The sequence below is a fragment of the Cynocephalus volans genome, chromosome 3 (assembly GCF_027409185.1).
Source record: "Cynocephalus volans isolate mCynVol1 chromosome 3, mCynVol1.pri, whole genome shotgun sequence".
Lineage (NCBI taxonomy): Eukaryota > Metazoa > Chordata > Mammalia > Dermoptera > Cynocephalidae > Cynocephalus > Cynocephalus volans.
Genome location: NC_084462.1, coordinates 51,890,405 through 51,914,931, shown reverse-complemented (window position 1 = coordinate 51,914,931; position 24,527 = coordinate 51,890,405). Strand labels below are relative to the sequence as shown.

Here is a 24,527-nt window from a genome sequence, read left to right as displayed (position 1 = left end):
GGGACACAGGTTGGGAGCTTGATTTCTGCCAGTAACCAGCCTCGTCACCTTCTGATCTTTCTGTAAAGCTTAATCCTGCCTCCCCCATCACCTCCCACACATCCCCCCAACTATCTGCTTATTCTAAAACAGCCAAGCTCAGCTCCCACTCTCTTTCCAGCCACCAGCTTGCCAGAGCTCTAGTTGTACCTCTTCTCTGGCCCCTGCCCTACTCTACACCTACCCTTGTCTCTACCTCTTTGTTTCTTCTAAATTGTGAGTTTTCTGAACACAGAGGACTGGGACTTATTTATCCCTATGCCCCTATCCCAGACTCACTGACTTGCAGAGAATGGAACTTAGCAAATTTCAGTCTGAAGACTTTGGTTCTCTTTGTTGATCATCTATCATCTATTCCTGTCTCAGCTTCTAGTTCTCAGTTGCACTCCACGATTGGCCCCACAGTGATTCCCCTGGACTACTCCTATAGCTCAGTGGACACATTGTTCCACCCTCTAGAAATGACCACAATGGTACCCACAACTTGGCTCTAAGTGAGATGAATGAGGCATTGCTGGGTCTCATTGGATAATTATCATAACTGAGGAAGAAGAAGACTCTTTACCTCATGTTCCTCATCTGTTAAATGAGGATATTAATACTTCCCTCACAAGGTTGGAACGCCAAATTCAAGTCACTATCTGTATCACCTAGCATAGTATCCAGCATTGTATGGCAGGGACTCAGCAGATGCTAGCTCCTGTTCCCTTCCTTTCTCCTCTACACATTTGTTTCCAAGTATCTTATGTGCCACTTAGGAAAGAGTTCCAACTTCCAGTAGCATGAGAAAGTTAATCTGCTTTTGAAGATCCATTTGCTTTAGTTTATTGCACACATAAAGGACTAGAAAAATCCAACATGGTGACTCCAGATTGGTTTCCACTAGACAACTTGTTAAAGACAAACCTTTTCTGTGCCAAGTATCTAGACCCAAAAGAAAGTGTTCACTCATCCAGAAGTTTTCAAGCTTCCAGATTCCATATAAACAAAACCCCTGGCTAACTTACCCAATGATCTGGTTTTGTAGGGTGTGAAGACAGATATCCTGATGTTCTTCCTTTTTTTAATGCCAAAGTGAGAATTCTCTGGGGGACTCCCATATATGTTAAGCCTTTATCACATTTACCGCCTGTGAATCTGTGAATCCCAGACCTTGTCTGAGAGAATATTGCCCTTCAAGAAGGTATATTTGATTGAATAATAAAATTATGAAACAAAGATGATGGGAATTATCTGTTAGTTGGGAGATGCTGATTTTCATCTCTGTAAAGCATATGCATACAGTCAAATAAAATTTGAGTGGTTTCAGGAAAAGGGAGTTCAGAATCCTCCCAGGATAACGAATACATTTAATTTCTATGTGTTCAAGCAAAAAAGAGTTAGAAATGGCTTCTTCATCCTTGATTAATTGCTAAATAAAGAAGATCATCCATGTAGGGGCCTCTTCTCTCATGTCACCACTACGAGCCTGTGCAGTCTGATGGCACATCTTCTCATCCTGTTCTCTCTGGTGCTGAGAGGGAATATGCTGTGTGGACAGAAAGGCATCTCTAGAGCTGGTGAGACGTTTGTGATATGTGCCAGTTCTCTGGAAGAAAATTTAGCATTGTGTCTCAAGGACCACAAACTCGTCGATCCCCTTTGACCTCATGATTTCATTTCTTGGAATCTATTTCAAGCAAATAACCGGAAATGCAGACAGGGACATAAGCACAAAGATGTACTTTGCTGAGTTGTTTATTAAGTGGAAAAACCAGACTATGGAACTTCCAATCAGATTGGTCTCAACCACATAAATACCGTATGTAGTTGTATGAGTACAAATACGAATAATAAATACAAAAATAAAACACGCGAACACCAGCTTTCTTTGAGTAGTGGTATGATGGATAGTTTTCGCTTTACCCTTTATACATTCTTTGTGTTTTTAAAAATTTTTCCATAGTGAATATGAATTGTTCTTCTATTATTTATTTATTTATTGAACAAATATTAATGGAGCACTTACTTTGTGTCAGTATCTGTGCTAAGTGCTAGATACACAGTGGGGAACTCTACTTGAATAGAACAGTCTCTTCCTCCGGGAGTTTATAGTCAACAGAATTGGGCAAACATTGAACTAATAAATATGTTAGAGCACACAGAGATACGTGAAATGAAGGAAAGGAGCAGTATGCCATGGGAAGACTAGCAGGGAAGACCAACTTTTGTTCAGAACAGGGGTCAGCAAACTATGGCCCACAGGCCTGTGACCTGTTCTATGTTTTTACATTTTTAAAGGATTGTAAACTTAAAAAAGAAGGAGAAAAAGATGTGACAGAGACCATGGGAGGTGTACAAAGCAAATTATATACAAGCAAAATATTTAATCTCTGTCCCTTTACAGAAAAAGTTTGATGAGCCCCAGTTTGGAACATCAGGGATGCCTCTTTAAGGAGATGACATTTAATGGGAATTTAAGAAATGAGGTAGCCAGAAAAAAAAAAAAAAGATTTTATTCCCCTCTTGACATCTTGTCAGAGGAATCTTGAAAAATATTTTAGACCAAGGAAGCTTTTTATTGGAAACCGGCTCCTTCTCCAGGTAAGGAGAGAGGGAGGTATTTTTAAAGGGCACGCTACTATAAATAAGTTTCTTCTGCTATTCTCTATCCTTCCTCAGATTCCTTTAACATGTGGTTGGTTTGATTTTAAAATATCTCCCTCTTATTTTCATGTTTCTAAACCCGTGGCTTCCTAAGGTCACAGACAATTTTAGGCTGCACTACTGATAACAACAACAGCAACTTTTATTAATTTTACTTTTACTTTTGTGCCAGGCATCATGCTAGATACATTAAATCCACTCTCCCCTATAATCTTAATTCTGCAAGATAAGTGCTATGAATTTTACAAGGAAGTAACAGCAATTAGAGAGGCTACATGGGTTGCCCATTGAAAGGAAAAAACCCCGGCCCGAGTGCAAAAGAAACACACCAGGAGACAGGGACTCAACCAAAGTGTATTAGGCAGGCAAAATGAACAAGCGGGCTGGCGGCAGGGAGAGTCGGGCTGGGCCTTTTATATCCAGTTAGGCTGAGCTGGACTGTTCCTATTGGCTAAGAAGGAAGGGGAGGGAAGCGAGCGGGGTTTAAGCTGAGTTGGGATTTTTCTATGGGTGGAGAAATTCGCGTGTGCAGGAAGAGGATGCTGTGGTGAGGAAGAAGCGGGAGGGTTTTTTTTGTGATTCTTGGAAAATGTGCTGTTCTGGGGACCTGAAACTCTCTGCAGCCATTTTGGGTGTTCCTCCCGTCAGCCTGTCGCCGTCTTAGACATTGGCTAAAACATAATTGCCTAACACCCATGTCACACTGCTGGCAATCGTGGGATCAGGACCTCGACTCAGATGTCTCCGTCATAAGGCTGGGCTCTTCCTTTCATGGCACCTGTTGGTGCAGGCTCCTCCCTCTTCCAAGCAGGGGTATTCCATCTTTTTTGTTGTGTTATCACCAACTAGAAGGCTTTTCCATCCCAACACTTCCTGCTACCTTCAGCCTCATCCCCCCATCGTGCAAGTAGCAATCACAGTTTAAATTTTCTTAAATATCTCAGTGCATTAGGAGGGCATTTTCCTGATACACCACTGGGCTTTTTGAGTGGAATGGAAGGATGATGCCATTTCTAGCTTTCTAACTAAGCCCTTAAATGATTCATGCTAATGTAATTTTTGATAACTCCATTGCACTCTAATTTTCCAAATTTATTGTCTTAATTTCTTCTGCTAAAGACAGATTTTTAAATGAGTTTAATAGGACTGGCCAGTTAGTGCAGTTGGTTAGAGAGTAGTGCTGATAAATGAATTTAAGCACAGACATAAGGGCATTTTTAATTTCATATTTCTCTTTCCTGGTGGTTAGACTCATTTTTCCTCCATTTCTCCTTTTCCTGGCCTCCAAAGAGAGCATTTGAGAAGATCTTCTTATTCTTTCTACTACCTCTGTTGACTTGGACAGTGAGGTTCTGTGGAAAAATGAGAAAAAAAAAAAAAAAAAAAAACCAAAGTGTTTTTTCTACTGTCTCACACTACAGTCAGCGTAGAAGACTTATGTGACCAAATATTTCGGGGTTTTCTCACACATACCAAGCACTTAATTTTACAGCAAACACCAGCTGAGGGCCTTCTAATTCAGTTCAATTCTGACACTATCTACCTGGAGTTAGCATCAGATCCCACAGGTTGAGGGCTCAGTCCCCCAAGACTGTCCCCACTTCAGATACCAGTTGCAAGCCTCAGCTTCCAGAATTTCTGACCAACCAGCTTCAAGTTAGACTTCCCACGATTCCTTCCTTGGGTTCGATTAATTTCTTAGAGCAGCTCAGAGAACTCAGAGAAACATTTATGTTTACTGGTTTATTACAAAGTATATTACAAAGGATACAGATGGAGAGCTGCATAAGGGGAGGTATGCAGTAAGGGGAGCTTCTATGCCCTCCCTGGGGACCCCACTTTCCAGGGACCGTCATGTGTTCAGCTATGTGGAAGCTCCCCAAACCCAGTCTTGTTGGGTTTTTATGGAGGCTTTATTACATAGGCTGATTGACTAAATCACTGGCCATTGGTGAACAACTTAACCTTCAGCCCTTCTTCCATTCCCAGAGGTTGGGGGATGGGGATGAAAGTCCCAATTCTCTAGTCCTGCGTTGGTTTTTCTGGTGACCAGCCCTCATCCTGAAGCTACCTAGGGGCTGCCAGCCTTCAGTCAACTCATTAGTATGCAAAAAGACACCACTTTAGAGAGCCTAAGGATTTTAGGATTTGTATACTAGGAAATGGGGGAATGAAGACCAAATGTGTATTTCACAATATCACAGAGGCATAGTAGCAAAAACAGCAGGCTTGGAGCCAGGAGACCAGAAATGCAGTGCCTGTAGATCCTTGGCCAGCACTGAGGTTCTGGGCAAGCCACTAACCTTGTCTGGGGTTAAGCCTCCTCACTTGCTAAAGCTAAGGGGTTGGATTCAATATCTAGTTTCTAAAATTAGTCAATTTGCTTATGTGTCTTGATTGGTCAGGGTATAGTCAAGAGATAGAAATCACATCAGTTATTGGAACAGAGAGATTGTAATATAAAAGATTATTAACTGGGTAATTAAAAAAATTTTTAAAGTATCACTGAGATAGTGAATGCAGGAAGCAACTACTATCCCTAGGGCTGTGGAAATAAAGGAAAGATTGGAATTATTATAATTTCAAAGCTTAGAGAAGGAGCTCTATGGAGCTGCAACTCAGATCTCTGAAGAGGGGACCCTGACTGGCTGGTGCTGGTGTAGGCGAGGAGGGTCAGGCACAGTGTAGCTTCTGCTAAGTGTACTTAGCTGATACTGTGCAAAGGAATTGCTGCTGCCATGGTGAAGTATTGCTTGGGTGAAGCTTACAGGAACAGAAAGCACAGGTCCTGTCTTCCTGCTCCATTCTTGAAGCCTCCCTCTAGTGTCCTCAGGATGAGGCTGGCAAAACAACTTGTGATTTGTGAACCAAGTAGAGTCTAGAAGGGTGGCTTTGGAGCTGAGAGACAATAGGTGCATAACTACCACAATGTTTATTGCTGAGATTGCAAACTGGTAGCCTAGAAGCCACTTTTAGTCCATAGATGTCTTGTGTGGACCTCAGTAGTTTAATCAAACATTTGTGTCTTGGTTTATGTTTTTAATTTGAATAACTTCTTCCTGTGAAATCCACAGAACTTCATCTTTCATGACTTACATTAAAAAAAAATAATTGAATGGGAAGGCAGCTTGGAGATTGTCTAGTTAATCAGTTTACAAATGAGGTGGCTGAAACTCTCAGAAGGTGAGAGTGCTGTCTTTCAAATCATACAGCGAGTAAATAAGTTCTTTGGGCTCCAAGGTCAGGGTTCTCATTACTATCCCTCACTGTGTTTATAGGAAGACAGGTGTATTCTAGCCTCTTGCTATTCAAAATGTGGTCCCTGGGGTCTATGCTGGAGCTTGTTAGAAATGTGGTATCTCAGGACCCACCCCAGACCTGCTGAATCTGAATAGGATTTTAGGAAGATCCCCAGGTGATTTCTGTGCACAGTGGACTTTAAATGCTGAAGATAGCTTTACTGAAGTAAAAGAAAAACTCTTACTGGACACTAGTGTTTTTCTCCAGGGTGGAGCCAGGATATGGGGTGACTGGTTCTCAGCAAATCTCTGAACCACTCGTCTAACTCTCTGTCTTCCCAATTTGTGGGTCCCTTCCCAATTTGTGGGTACACACACATGCATGCAAACATCCATGTGCATACACACAGCCGCCCATGCATGCATCCGTGCAGGTGCATGCTCTCTCTCTCTCTCTCACACACACACACACACACACACACACACACACACACACACACACACACACACACACACACACACACACAGAGCTGTTTATGATCTGGCCTCTGTCCTACCCTCCAACCTCAGTCTCTCATCAGGTTTTCCCACAGGAACTATGCTATACTCACACACTAAACTACTTACAATTAGTTGCCCAAACATATCAGACTTTCTTTTTGCCTTTCTGTCTTTGCACATGCTGTCTGCCACTGCCTTTAATGCACCTCCCCAATTCCCAAATGAACATCTGACTAAGTTCTCCGTGTCTTTCAAGAACAGCTCAATGTCTTTCTTTTGGAAGCCTCCCACATTGACTGAGATATATCAAACTGTGCACCTTCTCTGTGTTTTAGTCATACCTGACAAATACCTTTATTGGAGCACTTTTTTCTCACTTGGAGATAATCATGCATTTTATTGTTTATTTCCTTGAAGAAAAGGAACCATTTCCCACTTAAGCAGTTCTGGAGATGAGCAAGTGAGTAATGAACTAATATAGAGCTAAGAAATCTGACCAATCTTATCTATAAAGAGCAGTAATTGTTACAGCATTGACTTTGTAAAAGTTTTTGTTTATCTTTGAAAAGTTTTTGTTTATCTTTGAAAAGATAAACAAAATGGACAAACTTTTAGCTAGACTAAGAAAAAAAGAGAGAGGACTCAAATAAAATCAGAAATGAAAGAGGAGACATTACACTGGATACCACAGAAATACAAAGGATCATGAGAGACTACTGTGAAAAATTATACACCAACAAATTGGATAACCTAGAAGAAATGGATAAATTCCTAGAAACATACAACCTGCCAGGACTGAATTACAAAGAAATAAAAAATCTGAATGGACTAATAACAAGTAAAGAGATTAAATCAGTGATCAAAAATCTTTCAACAAAGAAAAGCCCAGGACCTGATGGCTTCAGTGGTGAATTCTACAAAACATTTAAAGAAAAATTAATGCCAATTCTTCCTTAACTCCTCCAAAAAATTGAAGAGGAGGAAACACAAACAAAATTTATAAGGCCAGTATTACCCTGATACCAAAGACAGACAAGGACACTACATTGAAAGAAAATTATGGGCCAATATCCCTGATGAATGTAGATGCAAAAATCCTCAACAAAATACTAGCAATAGAATTCAATAGCACATTAAAAGGATCATACACCATAACTAAGTGGGATTTATCCCCAAAATGCAAGGATGGTTCAACATATGCAAATCAATAAATGTGTTACACCACATTAATAGAATGAAGAATAAAAATCAAGACCATTTCAATAGATGCAGAAAAAGCATTTCACAAAATTCAACATCCTTTTATCTATCACAAAACTCCAAACAGGTTAGATATAGAAGAAATTCATCTCACTCAACATAATAAAGGTCGTATATGACAAGCCCACAGTTGGCATCATACTCTGAAAGCTTTTCCTCTAAGACCAGCAACAAAACAGGGTGCCTACTCTAGCCATTTCTATTTAATATAGTACCGGAAATTCTAGCCAGAGCAATTAGGCAAGAAAAAGAATCATCCAAATCAGAAAGGAAGAAGGAAAAATATCTCTGTTTGCAGGTGACATATCTTATATAAAGAAAACCCTAAAAAATCCACCAAAAAACTGGTAGAACTAATAAACAATTTCAGTAAAGTTGCAGTGTAGGAAACCAACATACAAAAACCAGTAATGTTACTGTATACTAATGACGTACGATCTGAAAAAAAAAAAATCAAGAAAACAATCCCATTTGCAATAACGTCAAAAAATACCTAGGAATAAATTTAACCAAGTAAGTGAAAGATCTGTGCACTAAAAACTATAAGACATTGATGAAAGAAATTGAAGAAGACACAAATAAATAGAAAGATATTCCATATTTTTGGGTAGAAAGAGTTAATCTTGTTGAAATGTTCATACTGCTCAAAGTGATCTATAGATTCAAAGCAATCCCTATCAAAATTCCAATGGCATTTTTCACAGAAATAGAGAAAAACAGTTTTAAAATTCATATGCAACCACAAAAGACTCCAAATAGATAGTCAAAGCAATCTTGAACAAAAAGAACAAAGCTGATGGCATCACACTACCTGATTTCAAATATGCTATAAAGGTATATTAATAATAATAATTTAAAAAGCACAGTACTGGCATCAAAACAGCCATATAGATCAATGGAACAGAGTAGAGAGCCCAGAAATAAAATTATACATCTATGGTCAATTGATTTTTTGACAAAGGAGTCCAGAATACACAATAAGGAAAGGATAGAGTGTTCAATAAATGGTGTCAGGAAAATTGGATATCCTCATGTAGAAGAGTGAAACTGGACCCTTATCTCACACCATATACAAATTCTGCTACATTTCCCTAAGAAGTCTGGACCTTGGTTATAGCTTGAAAAAGGTCTTTTTGGTGCGTAATAAGAAAGCAAGTGCTGTTTTCACTTGGCCCACTTTCTTCCTTCCTAACACTTCCCATTGCACTTTGCCACACTTTACCCTGCAAATTCTCTCATTAAATGTAACCCTTCAGGTGAGGACTCTGATAGCACACACACTTTTATTGCTTAAAAATAAAATTATGACAGTGCCGAAAAAAAAAAAACCTGACATCATTTCCCTCATCTGTGGACTATGCATCTAAAAGAGTGGTCTTTAAGAAAGGTACATCTATCCCAGTTTTGGTTGATCTGTGTTAGTCTTTGAACATGTGTGTAAATCTGGTGAGGCTATTTAAAAAAAAAATTGGTAAAAATTTACATTTGCAAAGTATGAGGGTACTTTGAAAAGTTCATGGAAAGATTCATATTATCTTTTAATTCTATTTTTCCATGAACTTTGGGAAGTATCCTTGTGTTTCTCATTTGCCATGAACATCTTGTCACATTCCACCTTTTATGTCAATGACATGGAATTTCTAGGATGGGTAATGATGAACATCGGATTTTGTAAACACCAATGGTCTCTAATCTCTCGTCTTCTTTATCCATCCTCTTCCCTTTCTTCTCCTCTCAGGGCTGATCGTCTACTTAGGCATGATGGCAGGGGCCTTCATCCTGGGAGGCCTGGCCGATAAGCTGGGAAGGAAGCGAGTCCTCAGCACGTCCCTGGCCATCAATGCCTCCTTCGCCTCCCTCTCCTCCTTCGTGCAGGGATATGGAGCTTTCCTCTTCTGCCGACTCATCTCAGGCATAGGGTACGTACTCAGAGAGCCGAGCCGAACCCTCCTAGACCAATGGTCATCCATTCTGGTACTCTAGCTCTGAGGGGAACCTCTGGAAACCTTTGGACTGAGTTTCTTGTTTGACTCTCTAGAAACTGTATTAAGGTTGAATCTTAGAAAGGGTTAGGTTTAGCATTAGGCTATAAAGTCAGTGAATAAAGTCAAAAAACTTCCCACATGGAGAGAGGAACTGCCTGTTCCTTCTCTCAAACTCACTGGGTGATTTCACTACAGCACCTAAGGATGGTGTATAAAGAGACTTGGTTTCTGCTATGACCATTTTTAGTGCATGACTTGATTCTTTCTTTCTGGCATTTTCTCTGCAGCATTGGGGGTGCTCTACCAATTGTTTTTGCCTATTTTTCTGAATTCTTGTCTCGGGAGAAGCGAGGAGAACACCTCAGTTGGCTGGGCATGTTCTGGATGACTGGGGGCATCTACGCATCTATCATGGCCTGGAGCATCATTCCACACTACGGTGAGCTGCTGGCTTCAAATAGCCCAGGAGCCTTTGTTTCTATAGCACCTGCATCCAAACAACTTTTCTTGTCCTCAACCTTATGCTCTGCATTTACTTACACAAAGTTCCTGTATGTGACCTTGATGTTTCTAAAGAACTTCTAACATTGCACATTGCTAATTTCAATAGACATGTCTTTTTGGAAATAATAAAATCCGTTCCTCCTTTGCCTTCTTCCCTCTCTTCCTGTCTCCTTATCTCCTTTTATTATTTTCTTCTTTTTGTTTGAAAGGATTTGAACCTTTATCTCCTGTAATAATCCCATTTTATAGATGATAGATGTAACAGAAGCCAAGAGAAGTTGGTGACTTTCCCAACGTCATGCCCCTGGCACATGGAGGGTTAGGGGCTAGAATTGGGATGCCCCCTCCAGGTGCAGTAACCTTGTACCCTTTCCACTCCAGTACCTGCTGCCACTCCTGTCTGGCTGCAGACATGGAGCAACCCTTATAAACAAGGGCATGGTTTCAGCTGGAACAATTTTCTTATCCTGGGTAATTGCAAAAACTGTATTCTCTGGACGGAGATCTGGCAACATTAACTTTTACTATCGGTGTTGTCATAAGTAGAGAGAAAGCAGCAGTTTTGAATTTGATTGTGGTTTTTGTGTATACTAGGTAATACCATCAGCATCCTTCAAAATCATTTTTGGTAAAAATACAGTTATGAGTCTAGGCTTTGCCATGATTTAGAATCCTGCAGACCACTGGGAGGTAGCAGACAACTGCTCCTGAAGCTAGCCAGCACTTCTCTACCCCTTCACCTGTTGTTTTAAATATGACCCTCTCTGCTGTGTGTTCTGAGCTAATGGAAGCTCCATGGATATCTTTTTAAGAAGTAGCTTCGATGTAGACAATACCTACTATATTAGTTGAGGTGAGACTGGTTGCATTACTCTGGCAAACTGGTAAACCCTGAAATCTCAGTGGTTGAACACAATAGAAGTTTCTTCTTCATGGAAAGTCTGGCTGATGTTTCTGATCTGCAGGAGGCTCTGCTTCATCAGTAATCCCGGGGCTCAGACTTTTTCCAGCATGTGATTTCACCGTCTTCAACATATGGCTTATAAGGTCTCTGGTTTGGGGAAAGAGCATGGGCATTTGTATGTGGGTGGTTTTAAAGGGCAGGCCAGGAAGTGGAGCACATCATCTCTGCTCACATTCCGCCGGCTCCAAATCTGTAATATGAACACACTCTACTGCAGAGGACGTAGTCTAGCTGTGTGCCCAGAAAGTAGAGGAAACGGGTTTAGGAATATCATGTAGTCTTTGCTGTATCTAGTATTTGAGAATCTACTGGATTTTGTATCAGAAACAGAGAAATATGAACAGGAATAATGAAATAAAGAGTTGAAGAGTTTTTCAGCTAATTCTGTCACTATAGTGTCACTATACTACTCCAAAATTTTAGATGTAAAATTGTGTTACTGCTAATATCAGGTTCTGCATTCTGCTCTTCAGTCAAACATGTGCTGTAATTGCCCATGTACTATGTATGCTATTGATTATGGTTTTGAGGAATTGCTTTTTTTTTGGCTACAATTTTTGTTATAATATTACTTCCCTTGTTAACTGATCCAAATGTGATAACAATAGGAAACTATTTCCACATTTAAATGAAGTGATCAAAATACCTTTTGAGGCTAAGTAAATAAGAGCAGAATAAAAGCAGTCAACACAGCGGTGCTATGTGATATGTGACTAGTCACCTAATCTTCTCAGCCTTCCTTCCTTCACCTATAAAATGAAGTGGGGGAGGGAAGCAAAAATAACTGTAGAGATTCCTGCAAGCTGGGACATTTGGCAATTCCCAGGATGCAAAGGGGAGTGTTGAGAACATTTTCAAAATGGTTCTAGTTCTCGGGCTAGCTTCCCTCCTGGAAGCACTAGCAGTTCTAGGCTTCTGGATTACAGACTACCTGTTCCACCAGGGACGCACACCTTCACACTCAGCCAAAGAGCAGAGGTCTTTGACTTCCCTCTGCTTGGATCAGCTTAGGTCAACCTCAACCAATCACTATACCCCTGTGTTTGTCCATTTCTGTTGCTTATAACAGAATATCTGAAACTGGGTAATTTATAAAGAAATAAAATTTATTTCTTACAGTTTTTGAGGCTTGGAAGTCCAAGGTTCAGGGAACGTACTGGGTGAGGGCTTCTTCTACAGCAATTCAGGGTATCACATGGTGAGAATGGGCTGAGCAAGAAAGACTCGCCTGCTCACTTGCTGTCCTTATAAAGCCATCAGAACCATGCCCATTACTCTATGAATGGATGAATCTATTCACTAAGGCCAAGTCCCCACAATCTAGTCATCTCTTAAAGGCCCACCTTTCAAATACCATAACTGGATTTCTCACTCTCTTAACATGGTTGCAATGAAGGTTAAGTTTCCAATGCATGAACTTTTGGGGGACACATTTAAACTATTAGCAACCCCAGAGGATGCAGGTCCCGAATGGTTTAGATACACTTCCTTCCTCATTCCTGGAGCTAGGGGTGGGGTCAGTCCCACCCAAACCACATATCTGCAACACAGTGGGGAAGGAGGGCAGGAGGGATATTGTGAGGGGAGCCAGCAACCCACAGTAACTACTACACACTGCATTATTTTTTCACTTCACTTTACACACAGAAACACACACCAATGTTTAGGTATCTGGTTTCTACCAAATAAATCAGGTTGGGAGCACGTGGACTGAGATCGAATGGGATGCTCATAGCAGAGGGGCCACATGGCTGCTGGCTGACCACTGCTGGCTGAGAGAAGGGCTTGTGGTTAAATCTTTTACCCCAAAAGGACCGGTCATTTCCCTATTTCTATGCCTGTATGAAATCTGTGACTTTTATGCTCTTTTAAAATAGAAACTTCCTGGTTGATCAAGCTTAATAAAAACAGGAGAAACCCATCCTAGAAATACGATAGACTAAAATTACAGAGTAATAAGAATGATCATTTATTTTAAGGCTCACTTTATCAGGACCAGATGTTTTGTCCACAGTGAACCAGACATTTGATGATATTTCTCAATATGCCTAAGACGTTAATCCTCTAATAAACGTAAGAGTAACTACGGAAAGGAGACTGATGTTTGTGTATGGCTTGTGTAACCCGTTTAATTGCTTTTGCAAGAATCAAGTGATGGGAGGTCTTGGCACCAGGAATTAGGGTGACTGACTCATTGAGAAAGAAAATTACAAAGCTCAGAATGTTTTCATGGGAACTTATGGGCACAGCCCAGAAAAAATGGGTATATTATGGAAGATTAATTCTCATTGTAGTCAGTACCACCAGCTGTTTGTGAAATCCTGACAGACAAAAGTAGGTCAAGCTAAAAAATCAGCAAACAGAACAATCCCTGCCTCCAAATTAACATTGTTTCAAATATTTGGAAGCAGTTCGCTACTTAATTTTATTTAATTTAAGGCCCCAAAGATGTGCCTAATGAATGTGATAAATGCAGATTACTGAAATCACCATAAAAACCGCAGAGGCAAGAGGGAGTAATGAATTTTGGATAATTTATACATATTATCATAAAGAAAAAAATCTTTGAGGCAGGATTCTTTATAAGCATACCTGCCCCTGCCCCTGCTCCCTGGTTACCCATCTGAATTTGCTGTGTGGTTCTGATCATCTTTGTTTCTAGTAGTGCCAGAACAGTTTTTGGACATAAGCTGAGAATGTGCAAATATGGCTATGGTTTTATCTTCTTCTTACTAGCGTTACTCCCAGGAGAAGGGGAGGGCTTTTTAATTAAAGTTAAAATGAACAAACAAACCCCAGTGAGCAGAGTAGAGGAGGCCAAGCTGTGCAAAAAGAGATTTGATTTCGATTGAGAGTGTTGGAGGAAGTGTGTGTTCTGTTGCTGGGGCCGAATGCATCCAAGAGGCCACAGTCCCACATTCTCCCAGCTGGATTCCTCCTGCCCAGCCCTTTCACTGTGTGAATGGAGAAGAAAATATGTGCACGAACAGCAGACACTGGTTAGGCATCCACCGCCAGGAGAACAAGAAGACCTACAGTGGGGAGGAATGAGAATTCAGGACATAAGCTGCCCACCCGGGACTCGGCCATGTAATATATTTTTCAGTAAATGAACTAGAAATTTTACATCCAGATAATTATTACCCTCTGAACTTTAGAAATCAATATATTTATTTACATAGTTTTGTCTTTTAAAAAATGCTATTTGAATTGTCTTCGGAGATACATTAAGCAAGAAAAACCAGTCTATTTTAAAAACTCAGCTTTTTGGGCCGAGCCCGTGGCACACTCGGGAGAGTGCGGCGCTGGGAGCGCAGCGACGCTCCCGCCGCGGGTTCGGATCCTATATAGGAATGGCCGATGCACTCACTGAGTGCCGGTCACGAAAAAGACCAAAAAAAACCCCACAAAACTTGGCTTTTTTTTTTTTTTTTTTTTAAAAAAGCAATTGTTTTGCTCATCTTTGTTGATAGTCATCTATTCTATTCAACATTCTTGGCACAAGATGTCGTGTAGCTCTTTCTAAAAAAACCAAATCTACCCTCAAAGCAGGTGAATTATGGGATGCCAGGAGCTTTCACAGACAGCATATCTGTGGAGGTATCCTTATCAGCACTCTACCACTGTGAAAACGCCAACACAATAACAATGTGATAAAGCCAGGAGTTGAACTCTGATCTATGCGACTGCAGAAGTTCAGGCTCTGCAGTGTGTCACTGTCTCTCAAAAGAGGGATGTCTGCTACCCATGAGGGTATTCAAAATGATGTTTGAATGGAATTTCTTTTTTTGCTTTTTTGAAATTAGATTAAGGAAATGACCATTTATCTTATTTTTTACAGTATAACAGTTTTTAACTGATGCATAATAATTATACATATTTGTGGGGTGCATATTTTATTTCTATACATGTATACAATGTGTGATTTCTGAAAATGAATTTTAGCAATGCTTTGAACAATGACAATTGAATAGGAGCTAGTTACCTCCCCATTTCAATGACAGTGAAATTAATTTGAATGTAGAAGTTCAGATTCTTATTTAGAAAAAATTCACCTAGTCATATTACCACTTACAGTGTTTTTCAAAGTCTGGTCCTGAACCCTTTGCATTGGAATCACCTGTAGCTGTATTGCCCTTTGACCTGGGTAAGAGGGATCCCTAATAGAAGCCCCAGGCCATATAAGGCCCTGCTCTGGCCATCCTCTGACCATGAGGCAAGGGGTCCCTGAATCCCTGACTCCCCTCCCATCCAGATCTTGCTCTGGGTTTTACCAGGAATTCCCATAAACACAAAGGATCAGGGCAAGGGCGCATGTTGACATGAGGCCCCTCACTCTGCAGGTGGAGCTGGGGGAAGGAACAGTAAAGGGTTCCAGCAAGGGTGGGTGTAATTCTGGGCCTTGCCTTCCTGTGTGTTATTTGTCAAGGTAGAGAGGTAGAACATCTTTTATTTATGGTTTGTTAACTTAAAATTTAATGACTATACACAAATATGGAATGTTGCTTCTATGGCACTCTTATCCAAGGCTCTGTAAATATCAGGCCAGGCCTAGGCTTAGGCATTTGTCAAAATGCAGCTTCCCAGCTCCTATCCCCGACTCATGACTCAGAAGCTTTGGGGGTACAGGGGGAGACAGCATCTTAACTAGCCCCCAGGCAGTGCTCTTGCATCCTAAAATGTGAGAGCCAGCGCTTCAGAGCTCTTCTTCCGTAGTAGAAAAGATCATGTGACAGAAGTGCTTTGCCTGCTTCTTCCCAGGCTGGGGCTTCAGCATGGGGACCCATTACCACTTCCACAGCTGGAGAGTGTTTGTCATCGTCTGTGTTCTGCCCTGCACCGTGTCCATGGTGGCCCTGAAGTTCATGCCAGAGAGCCCGAGGTTTCTGCTAGAGGTGAGCCAGCGCCTCCCCACCCATGTGAGAGACACAAAACAGTCACAGGAGTCCAGCCTTGCTGCTCCCAGCCCTAGTTCCCCATCCTCTCCTGCTTGCCCATCATTAAATCTGGTGCCGTTCCTGCTGGTGATGGCTGCAGCTCATGGACTCACGGCCTGTCAGTGCTGGAGCTCCTGGAGCACAGAGCAGGACACCTCCCCCAGGCTGTGTGGGTGCAGGAGTGGCTCTCCAGCTGCATCCTGGTGCCCACCCTCCCCAGAGGTCCTGATTAGAGAGTCTGTAATGCTTATTCTGTTTTTCCATGCTGTGGCAACGAGCTCCATGATAAAGCTTGTCCCTGCTCCCAAGCCCTTCAGGACTCTTAGCTACACAGGGCCCCTACCCACCAAAAGGCTGCACCTGCTGTCCCGAGAGATGAGTCTTCCAACTGTGGGGACTCTCATGCTTGCAGAAATCACACAGGGCCGGACTCCGAGGTGCCCCCAGCCCCAGTCCAGAGTCCACTTATCTGCCTCTGTCTCGAGCTCTCTGCAGAGCAGTTCTCCATGTTTGAAGATCCTCTCTTGTCCCATGGATCAGGAGGCAGATGCAGCAGAAAGTTTCTTAACAAGGGCTAGCTCAAAATTGACCCTTTGTTGTGTACTCGCTTCCTAGCGCTGCTGTAACAAAGTACCACAAACTGAGGGACTTGAAATAACAGATCTGTTTCACAGTTCGGCAGGGCCATGCTCCCTGTGAAATATATAGAGAATATCTCCTTGTCCCTTCCTGATTCTTCAGCAGCCTTCGTTAGCACATGGCATGCCCCCTGTCTCTGTGTCTTCACAGGGCCATCTTCTTATAAGGACACCAGTCACATCGGATTAGGGGCCCTCTCTACTCCAGGATGACCCCATCTTAATTTTACTAACTACGTCTGCAGCAACCTTATTTCCAAATAAATTTACTCTCTGAGGTCCTGGGGGTTAGGAAATCAACATTTTTTGAGGGATGAGGGGACAAAACTGAACCCATGACATGTTGCTTCTTTGCTTCATCTAGTCAGTGAGGAACATGGCTTCCTCACACTGCAGTCCATTCAACCTCATAACCGCGAAGGGTGCGAGTACAATGACAATAATGCCTAGCGTATACACCTTGAAGGCATGACCTTACCCTTCCAAGCATGGCTTGGGGTGGAAACTCAACCTAGTCTTTCACAAGCCCTAGATAGTAATGAGTCCATACTTGATCACCTCAGACCCAGGTATTTGCACCCACTTTGATGAACAGAGAGCATATTCCGCAGTGGATTTTTTATGTCTCTTTCCTTGGTTTTACCAGATGGGCAAACATGATGAAGCCTGGATGATTCTAAAGCAAGTCCATGACACCAACATGAGGGCGAAGGGGGCCCCAGAGAAGGTGTTCACGGTGAGTGTGTGGTCACCTCCGCCAGTAAGAGGGGCTTCTCCTCTTTACTGTTTTGTTTTGCTAAAAAATAATTTTATTATATAATCGCATAACAGAAAATTTGTCAAAATGAGAATAAAACCTCTGACGGTCCTATAACTTGATCAAAATTGTTCTTTGAATTTTGATGGACATCCTTCTAGGTTTTTCCTTAGGTGGCTAATTGTTAAAAAATGATGAAAGAAGCAGCTAGCTGTATTTATGTGGTGCTAAGCATATATGTGTACATTTACATAGACATGTTATTTAACAGCGTTTGTGATCATTTTGTACGTTGCCTCATAGTATTCATAGCCATCATTTCAATCAACAATTAGTGTTAAGATCATTAACACGGTTTTCCTGAACATGTCCCTAATGTTAGAGATTATTCACCCTGTTTTATTACCTTGTTCCTGTAAGTATTACTACAATGAACCTTCTCATGTACATAGTTTCTTCCCTAATGTTCTGGGTTTTTTTCTTAGCATGTATTCAGAAATAAAATTACTGGCTCAAAGAGCATGGATATTTTTACAGCTCTTGAGATCACCAGATTACATTTCAATAGGTTTGTACCAGTCTACAATGCCACAAGCAATAGGAAACCCACTTCTCTACACCCTTACCAGCCTTGGCTATTAGCCTAAATTTTGCTGGCTTAAAAAGCAAGAAACTGTAAATGCTGATTTCCATGAAGATGTCCTGTTAGTTGGAAACTATGAACCGTTTCCAACTCTCATCTTACCCTGGGTTGCCCTTGCGGTACCTTTCACGTGGTGGTGCCCACATGGAGTTTCCTGACTGCTGTTTCTGGGCGGACCATTCCTACACCAACAAATATGCTTGTCCTACTGAGAGCCCCTTTTTAGAGAAATGATCCCACATTCTCTCTTGACAACCCATTCTAATGGTTAAAAGATAAAGTCTGGCACATTAAAATCATAGTTTATTTGAGTAGACAGGGATTCATGAATTGGGCAGCTCCAGACTAGAAGTGGTTTGGGAATCCACTGAAGGAGCATGAGGGGAAAGCTTTTATAGGGTGAATGTAGAAGCAGAGCAAAGAAATTATTCAATTGGTTAAACTTTCAGCAATTTCCTTCTTTGTACTACCTTGGTGAGAAGTTCAAGGCACTATGACTAATGTCTAATTGGCTGCCTATGATTGTCCTTAAAAGTCATTTAAAAAAAATTCTGTTATGTTTTTAAAAAAAATTTTATTGATACATATTGATTATACGCATTTATGGGGTGTGGAGTTGTATTTCAATACATGTATACAATGTCTGCTGATCTATTCAGGGTAATTAGCATATTCGTCATTGCAAAACTTAGTCGTTTCTTTGTGATGTGCACATTTGATCTATCTTCTAGTTGTTGGGTTATATGCAGTAAATCATTATTGATTATAGAATTCTGACTCCACTGTATACCAGTCGAGCTTATTTTTCCTATCACACCATACTTCTGTGTCCATTAATCAGCCTCTCAGTATCCCTCCCCTTCCTTCCCTTTCTGGTCTCTGTTAACTACAGTTCTTCTCTCTCCTTTTAACAGTTTAACTTCTTATTATTTATTTCTTTTTGTCTGCTTGGTTTCCTTATGCAGGAACCCAGGGTGTTAGAGCCACCTCAGTGTAATGGCCTCCCACTTAATTATTTTAACAAATGTAAGCAGCCTAATGTTGAAGAATGAGATCTCAGCATGGAAATCAATAAAAACTCCAATTTCCACAGACAAAGTCCTTTTATCTCAGGACCAGAGTTCCTCATTTCAGGGATGGGAGCATGTCCTGAGGAAGAATGTTCAGCAGAAATCAATGAGTAGGGCCATGAAATGTTGAAATTGTGTATGTTATCGCAATGTGTATTCCAGTTGCTAGGTTCTGACCCATAACTTCTGCTTTTAGTAGTTTTTACCCAAAAGGAAAAAGGAATGGAAAAGGCTGTGGGTTCAATATTCCATAATGACTTGATGATCATACCGATTATGTAGAAGTAAACGGCTGAATGGGCCAGGAAATGAGAAAAAAAAAAAGACAGAAACTACCAGATGATCTCAGAGAGCTGGCTTGTGATTGGCGGTCAGGGCTGAATACTCAGCCCACCTTGACGGTGTTACCCGTTTTGTTCCTGCGGTTCCCCCTCGGTTAATGTTCTCACAGATGTACTCAGAGCCTGGAAGAAGAGTTTAGGGCAGGTCAGGATCGCAGGTGGTGCTCACAGCTGACGCTGGGTGCCTCTGTCCTCACTTTCCGTTGTGAGCTCTGGGCCTTACTAACTCTATTCCCTGCCTTACGAGCTTCTGCACTGCCACCTGGCCCCTGTTCCCAGGGAAACCTTTGGAAGGGGAAGGAGTTGAAGTATTCTGCTGAGCACATATAAACACAGGCCATATTCTAATCTAGACTGAATCAAAGACAAGTATTCTAATTAATTGTAAATTAGTGTAATTGTGCTCAAAGTTGTCCACACACCCACTTCCAAATCTCTAGGGAATATGGTGCTATTTTTTTTTCCCTCAAGGAGCAAAGAAAGGAAAAAACTTACATTTGAGTGGATATCTTAATGCTTCTGTGTGATTTTTAGAAGTGCTTCCTGATTTGGTGTCAACCTTCCCCTCTGACCTCCCCTGGCTGTAGCCAGGGTTCATGATATCCTCAGGGTATTAGGTAACTTGAAGGCCAGCTCAGCCACGAGTTCTGCTGCAGAGCCTGCCCTCTTAGTTCTGAAGTTTCCCTGTCCGACCCCAAGCAGAAGCACATTTGCAAAGGCTGCATACCTGTGAGTGGTAGGAGTCTGGGAAGCTCACAGTATGTCTATGTACCTGCAATTTCAGGGAAGAGAGCCTAGGTTTCTACCAGATTCTCACACGGGTGCCTGGCCCTCCCCAAAATTTAACAACTGCTGTTTTTAGGGTTTAGAAAAAGCAAAGCCAAGCTGCCCTAGTGCTCAGGAAATAATGAGTCAGTTATTCATATTCAGGGACTGGTTTTCTCCCTGTGGATTACTCAGCCTCATTTCTGCTTCTCTTCCTTTGTTCTTTGACTGAAGACAGAGATGGAGACACTCTTATGACTCATTTTGTATCCTGAGGCAGAAGGTTTGTTGGAGGAGGTGATAGAAACTGTTTTTGAATTTTTTTGAGGTCTTTGATTTGTTCTATGAATTAGGGGAGATTGTCTGCAAGCATGGACCTTGATAACTTGACTAAAAGAGTGTGCATGGTTAGGAATCTCCTTAAAACCATGATTAGTTATACAACTCAGTGGTTGCTTTAAGCATCTGGTTAACTTGAAAATCATTGTCTTGGTGAGTCAGGATTGCTTTTTGGGGTTACCTGCTCCCATTGGGTATATTAACACTTTCCATGGCCTTGAAGTGAATGCTGAGATACAAAACCTTATCCCCCACCCTATCTCTTTGATTTCTACAAGGGATAGAAAGGAGGTCATGATTTCTCTTCCTCTGTCATGTTTTAAAAACACAACTTCCCTTCCTCTTGCTATTGCCTACATGGGTTCTAGACTTCTGTGTGTTGATACCTGTTAAGAATAATGTTGTGAATTTCAAGGTGATGCTAACTGTTCTATGGGAAAATAAGATTCAGTGTATTGCGGACCCACTAATGTAAATTTCCCAAAGTCGTGATTTAGTGAAAAGATTCTGGTTCATTTCGTCTGCAGTGGGACACATCCATCTGAGGAAGATCCCTAAGAGGTGCTATGTATACCTTGATTAAGAATCACAGAACAAGAGGAACACCAAAGACTCCTCTGTCTTTGCTTTTCAGGTTTCCAACATCAAAACTCCCAAGCAAATGGATGAATTCATTGAGATCCAAAGTTCAACAGGAACTTGGTACCAGCGCTGGTTGGTCAGATTCAACACCACTTTCAAACAGGTGTGAATGGGGACATACACTGGAAGCAAGGGTGGTTCTAGGGGAGTCTGTAGCCTTAGTGGGTAAAGAATAAAGACCCTGAACACCCCCATCAACCTGAGGCAGTGTAATGGAGAGAAAGCAATCCTGCACGGGGATGTCTAAGTCCCAGCCCATGTCTGCCTCTAACTGGCGGTGTGCGCTTGAGGTCTAAGCTCTCTAAACCTTAATTTCAAGTGTTCTCTGATCTTCCTTCCCAAGGCCGGGATTTTGAGTGTAGGTAAAATAGTTAATCTGAGTAAATATCCCTCTCCCTTCTCTTTAAATAACCGTAAGAAGGAGCAAGTGAGTGAAATAAATGGCCTCTTGAGGGTTGTTAGTGATGTCCAAGAAAGTCTTTGTAAAGGGCAATGCTATTTCTCCGGAGCCCTAGCTCCTATGGACAGGGAGCAAGCCAGCTGTTGTGTACTGAGACAGCCGACCAGCCAGTGTCTATTGAGACTGGACGGTGTTCGTAGTGTATGGTCGTTAAGTGTTTGGAACATCACCCCTGCCCACACTGGCAGGGAGCAGAACTCACTATTCAAGGTTATTAAGTGCCTGAAGATTCAGTGTGCTTTCAGTCACATTCATGAAATACCATGTTCCCAGGGAAAATGCTATAGAATAGTTAGGTCATGAGGCAAGCCTGCAGGAAGAAAAGAACCTTTTCTTATTATTCGAACAGAATTGCTGTCTCAAGGAGATAATGGGGTGCCCATTCTATCCATAGATTCCTGGATATTTACTAGAAAATTTATTAGAAAATCTGGGAAATGAGCTCTTCTAAGTCCCAAGTTCCTTCCTTTAGCAATCTTTCTCTGGTGTGGGTTACAGGTCTGGGATAATGCTCTGTACTGTGTGATGGGACCCTACAGAATGAACACATTGATTCTGGCTGTGGTCTGGTTTACCATGGCTTTAAGGTAAGTTCTATCTTACTTAAGTTTCTTAATTTACCCATGCCTCAGTTGCCCCATTTATACATTGAGGACTACAATCAGTTCTAACTTGTAGAGTTTGTATCAGAATGGATGCGTTTGGCTGCAAGTAACAGGTAATCCATCACAGTGGCTTCTACAACGAGGAAACTTTTTATCCTTTGTAACAAGAATTCCTTACAGAGGCAGGCTCCTGTAGAAGTCTCAGCCTCAGGCTAGTTCTCTTCGTGATTGAAAGATGCTTGGAATGTTGTAGGCATCCTTTTGACAAGGGAAAATGTTTCATGGAGGAAGAGGCTGCCTCTCCCTGAATTTCCCTTTTCTCCTACTATCTTTATTGAGGTGTAATTACAAATAAAAATTATATATTTAAAGTGTACAACTTGATTTTTCTTTTGGCTGGCTGGTATGGGGATCTGAACCTTCGACTTTGGTGTTATAACACCACACTCTTACCAGCTGAGCTAACTGGCCAGCCCGTGATGTTTTGATATATACACACATTGGAAAATGATGGCCACGATCAAGCTAATGAACATACCCATCACCTCACCTCATTACCACTTTCTTTTGTGTGTGTGTGTGGTGAGAACACCTAAGATCTACTCTCCTAGCTAATTTCAAGTAGGCAATAAGGTACTGTTAACTGATTGTTAATTGTTAACTAATTGCTACTGCTAACTAACTGTTAATTGCTCAGCTTCCTTTGTAAGACCAAGAGAACCTTTCTCAGGAACCCCCCAGCCAACTTTTCCTCCTGTTCTATTAGCCAAATATGTGTCACATGCCTACGGCTGAACTTATTACTGGTGAAGGTGATGGGATTTCCCAATGGTTTTATCTTTTCTGTTTTGTTTTGTTGGTGGCTGCCCAGTACAGGGATGGAACCCCGGATCTTGGTATTATCAGCACCACACTCTAACCAACTGAGCTAACCAGCTAGCCCTCCAGTTGTTTTGGACTAATGATGATTTACCTCCAAGCTGAAGATACTGGTAGCTTTTCTGAGGGTTGACACCAGAACAAAATCAAGTTTCTGTTCACAGGGAGAAAGCAGGGAAAGAATGCTGAGTAGGCAGCCATCAGTGTTGCTGTAGATATCAAACAGATAAAACAGTGAAACTCTGCAATGTGATGCCTCCAATAAAGAAAACTAAAATGTAATATGACTGGTAATTAGCTGGCTGCTCTCTTAAACAGCAGACTTGGACCCCAGTCATTTCATTAACCTCCAAATAACATGGCCTTTCTCTTTATGTGAGTTTTGGGGCCCACTAGTGGCATTATGGGGCTGTTTTACTGTACATATAAAATGCTTGTAATAGTTTTTGGCACATAATAAGTGCTCATTAAATTGCTATTATCAACTAGAAATTATTAGCAAGATTTTAAACTTCCATCTTTGTACACCACTGCCTGTGACCAAAGACATACTATCTCACCCCAGGCAATTAAATAGGCTTCAATGACCTCTTTGTTTTTTGTGTTTTTATTCTAGTTTAGAGTTAAGTTTAATTCACTTAAATGAAGCAGCTGAAATAAGTTTTTATCTGCTTTGCTGAAATTCTTTTATTTATTTATTTATTGAGCTCAGTTCTTTTTTTTTTTTTGATTAATTTTTTCAGTACACAATGTAAATATTTTTTGTGGCCCTTTACCAATTTCTCCCTAACCCCCTTCCTCCTTTACCTTTCCCACCTCTGGCGGCCCCAGTTCCATTTTCTCCTTTTGAAAGTTCAAGAAATTATTGTGATTGTTGTTTCTTTCTTTATTTCCTTCCTTCTTTCCTTCCTTCTTTCCTTCCTTCTTTCCTTCCTTCCTTCCTTCCTTCCTTCCTTCCTTCCTTCCTTCCTTCCTTCCTTCCTTCCTTCCTTCCTTCCTTCCTTCCTTCCTTCCTTCCTTCAGCTCCCACTTATGAGTGAGGACATGTGGTATTTCTCCTTCTGTGCCTGGCTTTTTTCACTTAACATAATTTTTTCTAAGCCTATCTATGTTGCTGTGAATGACAGAATTTCATTCCTTTTGGCAGAGTAGTATTCTGTTGTGTATATATACCACATTTGCCTTATCTAGACACCTGTCGATGGGCATTTAGGTTGATTCCAACTCTTGAGTATTGTAAATAGAGCTGCAGTAATACATGGGAGTGCAGGTATCCCTTCCACATGATGATTTCCATTCCTTTGGATATACAC

At 41.3% G+C, this 24,527-nt stretch overlaps 1 protein-coding gene across 3 annotated transcripts in view; it reads left to right on the top strand.

The window, feature by feature from the left end:
* SV2B (synaptic vesicle glycoprotein 2B) overlaps positions 1 to 24,527 on the top strand; it is a 184,014-nt gene that overhangs the window by 120,241 nt on the left and 39,246 nt on the right. For all 3 annotated transcript variants that reach the window (XM_063089757.1, XM_063089755.1, XM_063089756.1), the window contains 6 exons: positions 9,424 to 9,604; positions 9,958 to 10,109; positions 15,900 to 16,033; positions 17,360 to 17,449; positions 21,263 to 21,373; positions 22,229 to 22,317. In XM_063089757.1, coding sequence (XP_062945827.1) covers positions 9,424 to 9,604; positions 9,958 to 10,109; positions 15,900 to 16,033; positions 17,360 to 17,449; positions 21,263 to 21,373; positions 22,229 to 22,317 — 757 coding nt within the window. The remainder of the gene's footprint in view (positions 1 to 9,423; positions 9,605 to 9,957; positions 10,110 to 15,899; positions 16,034 to 17,359; positions 17,450 to 21,262; positions 21,374 to 22,228; positions 22,318 to 24,527) is intronic.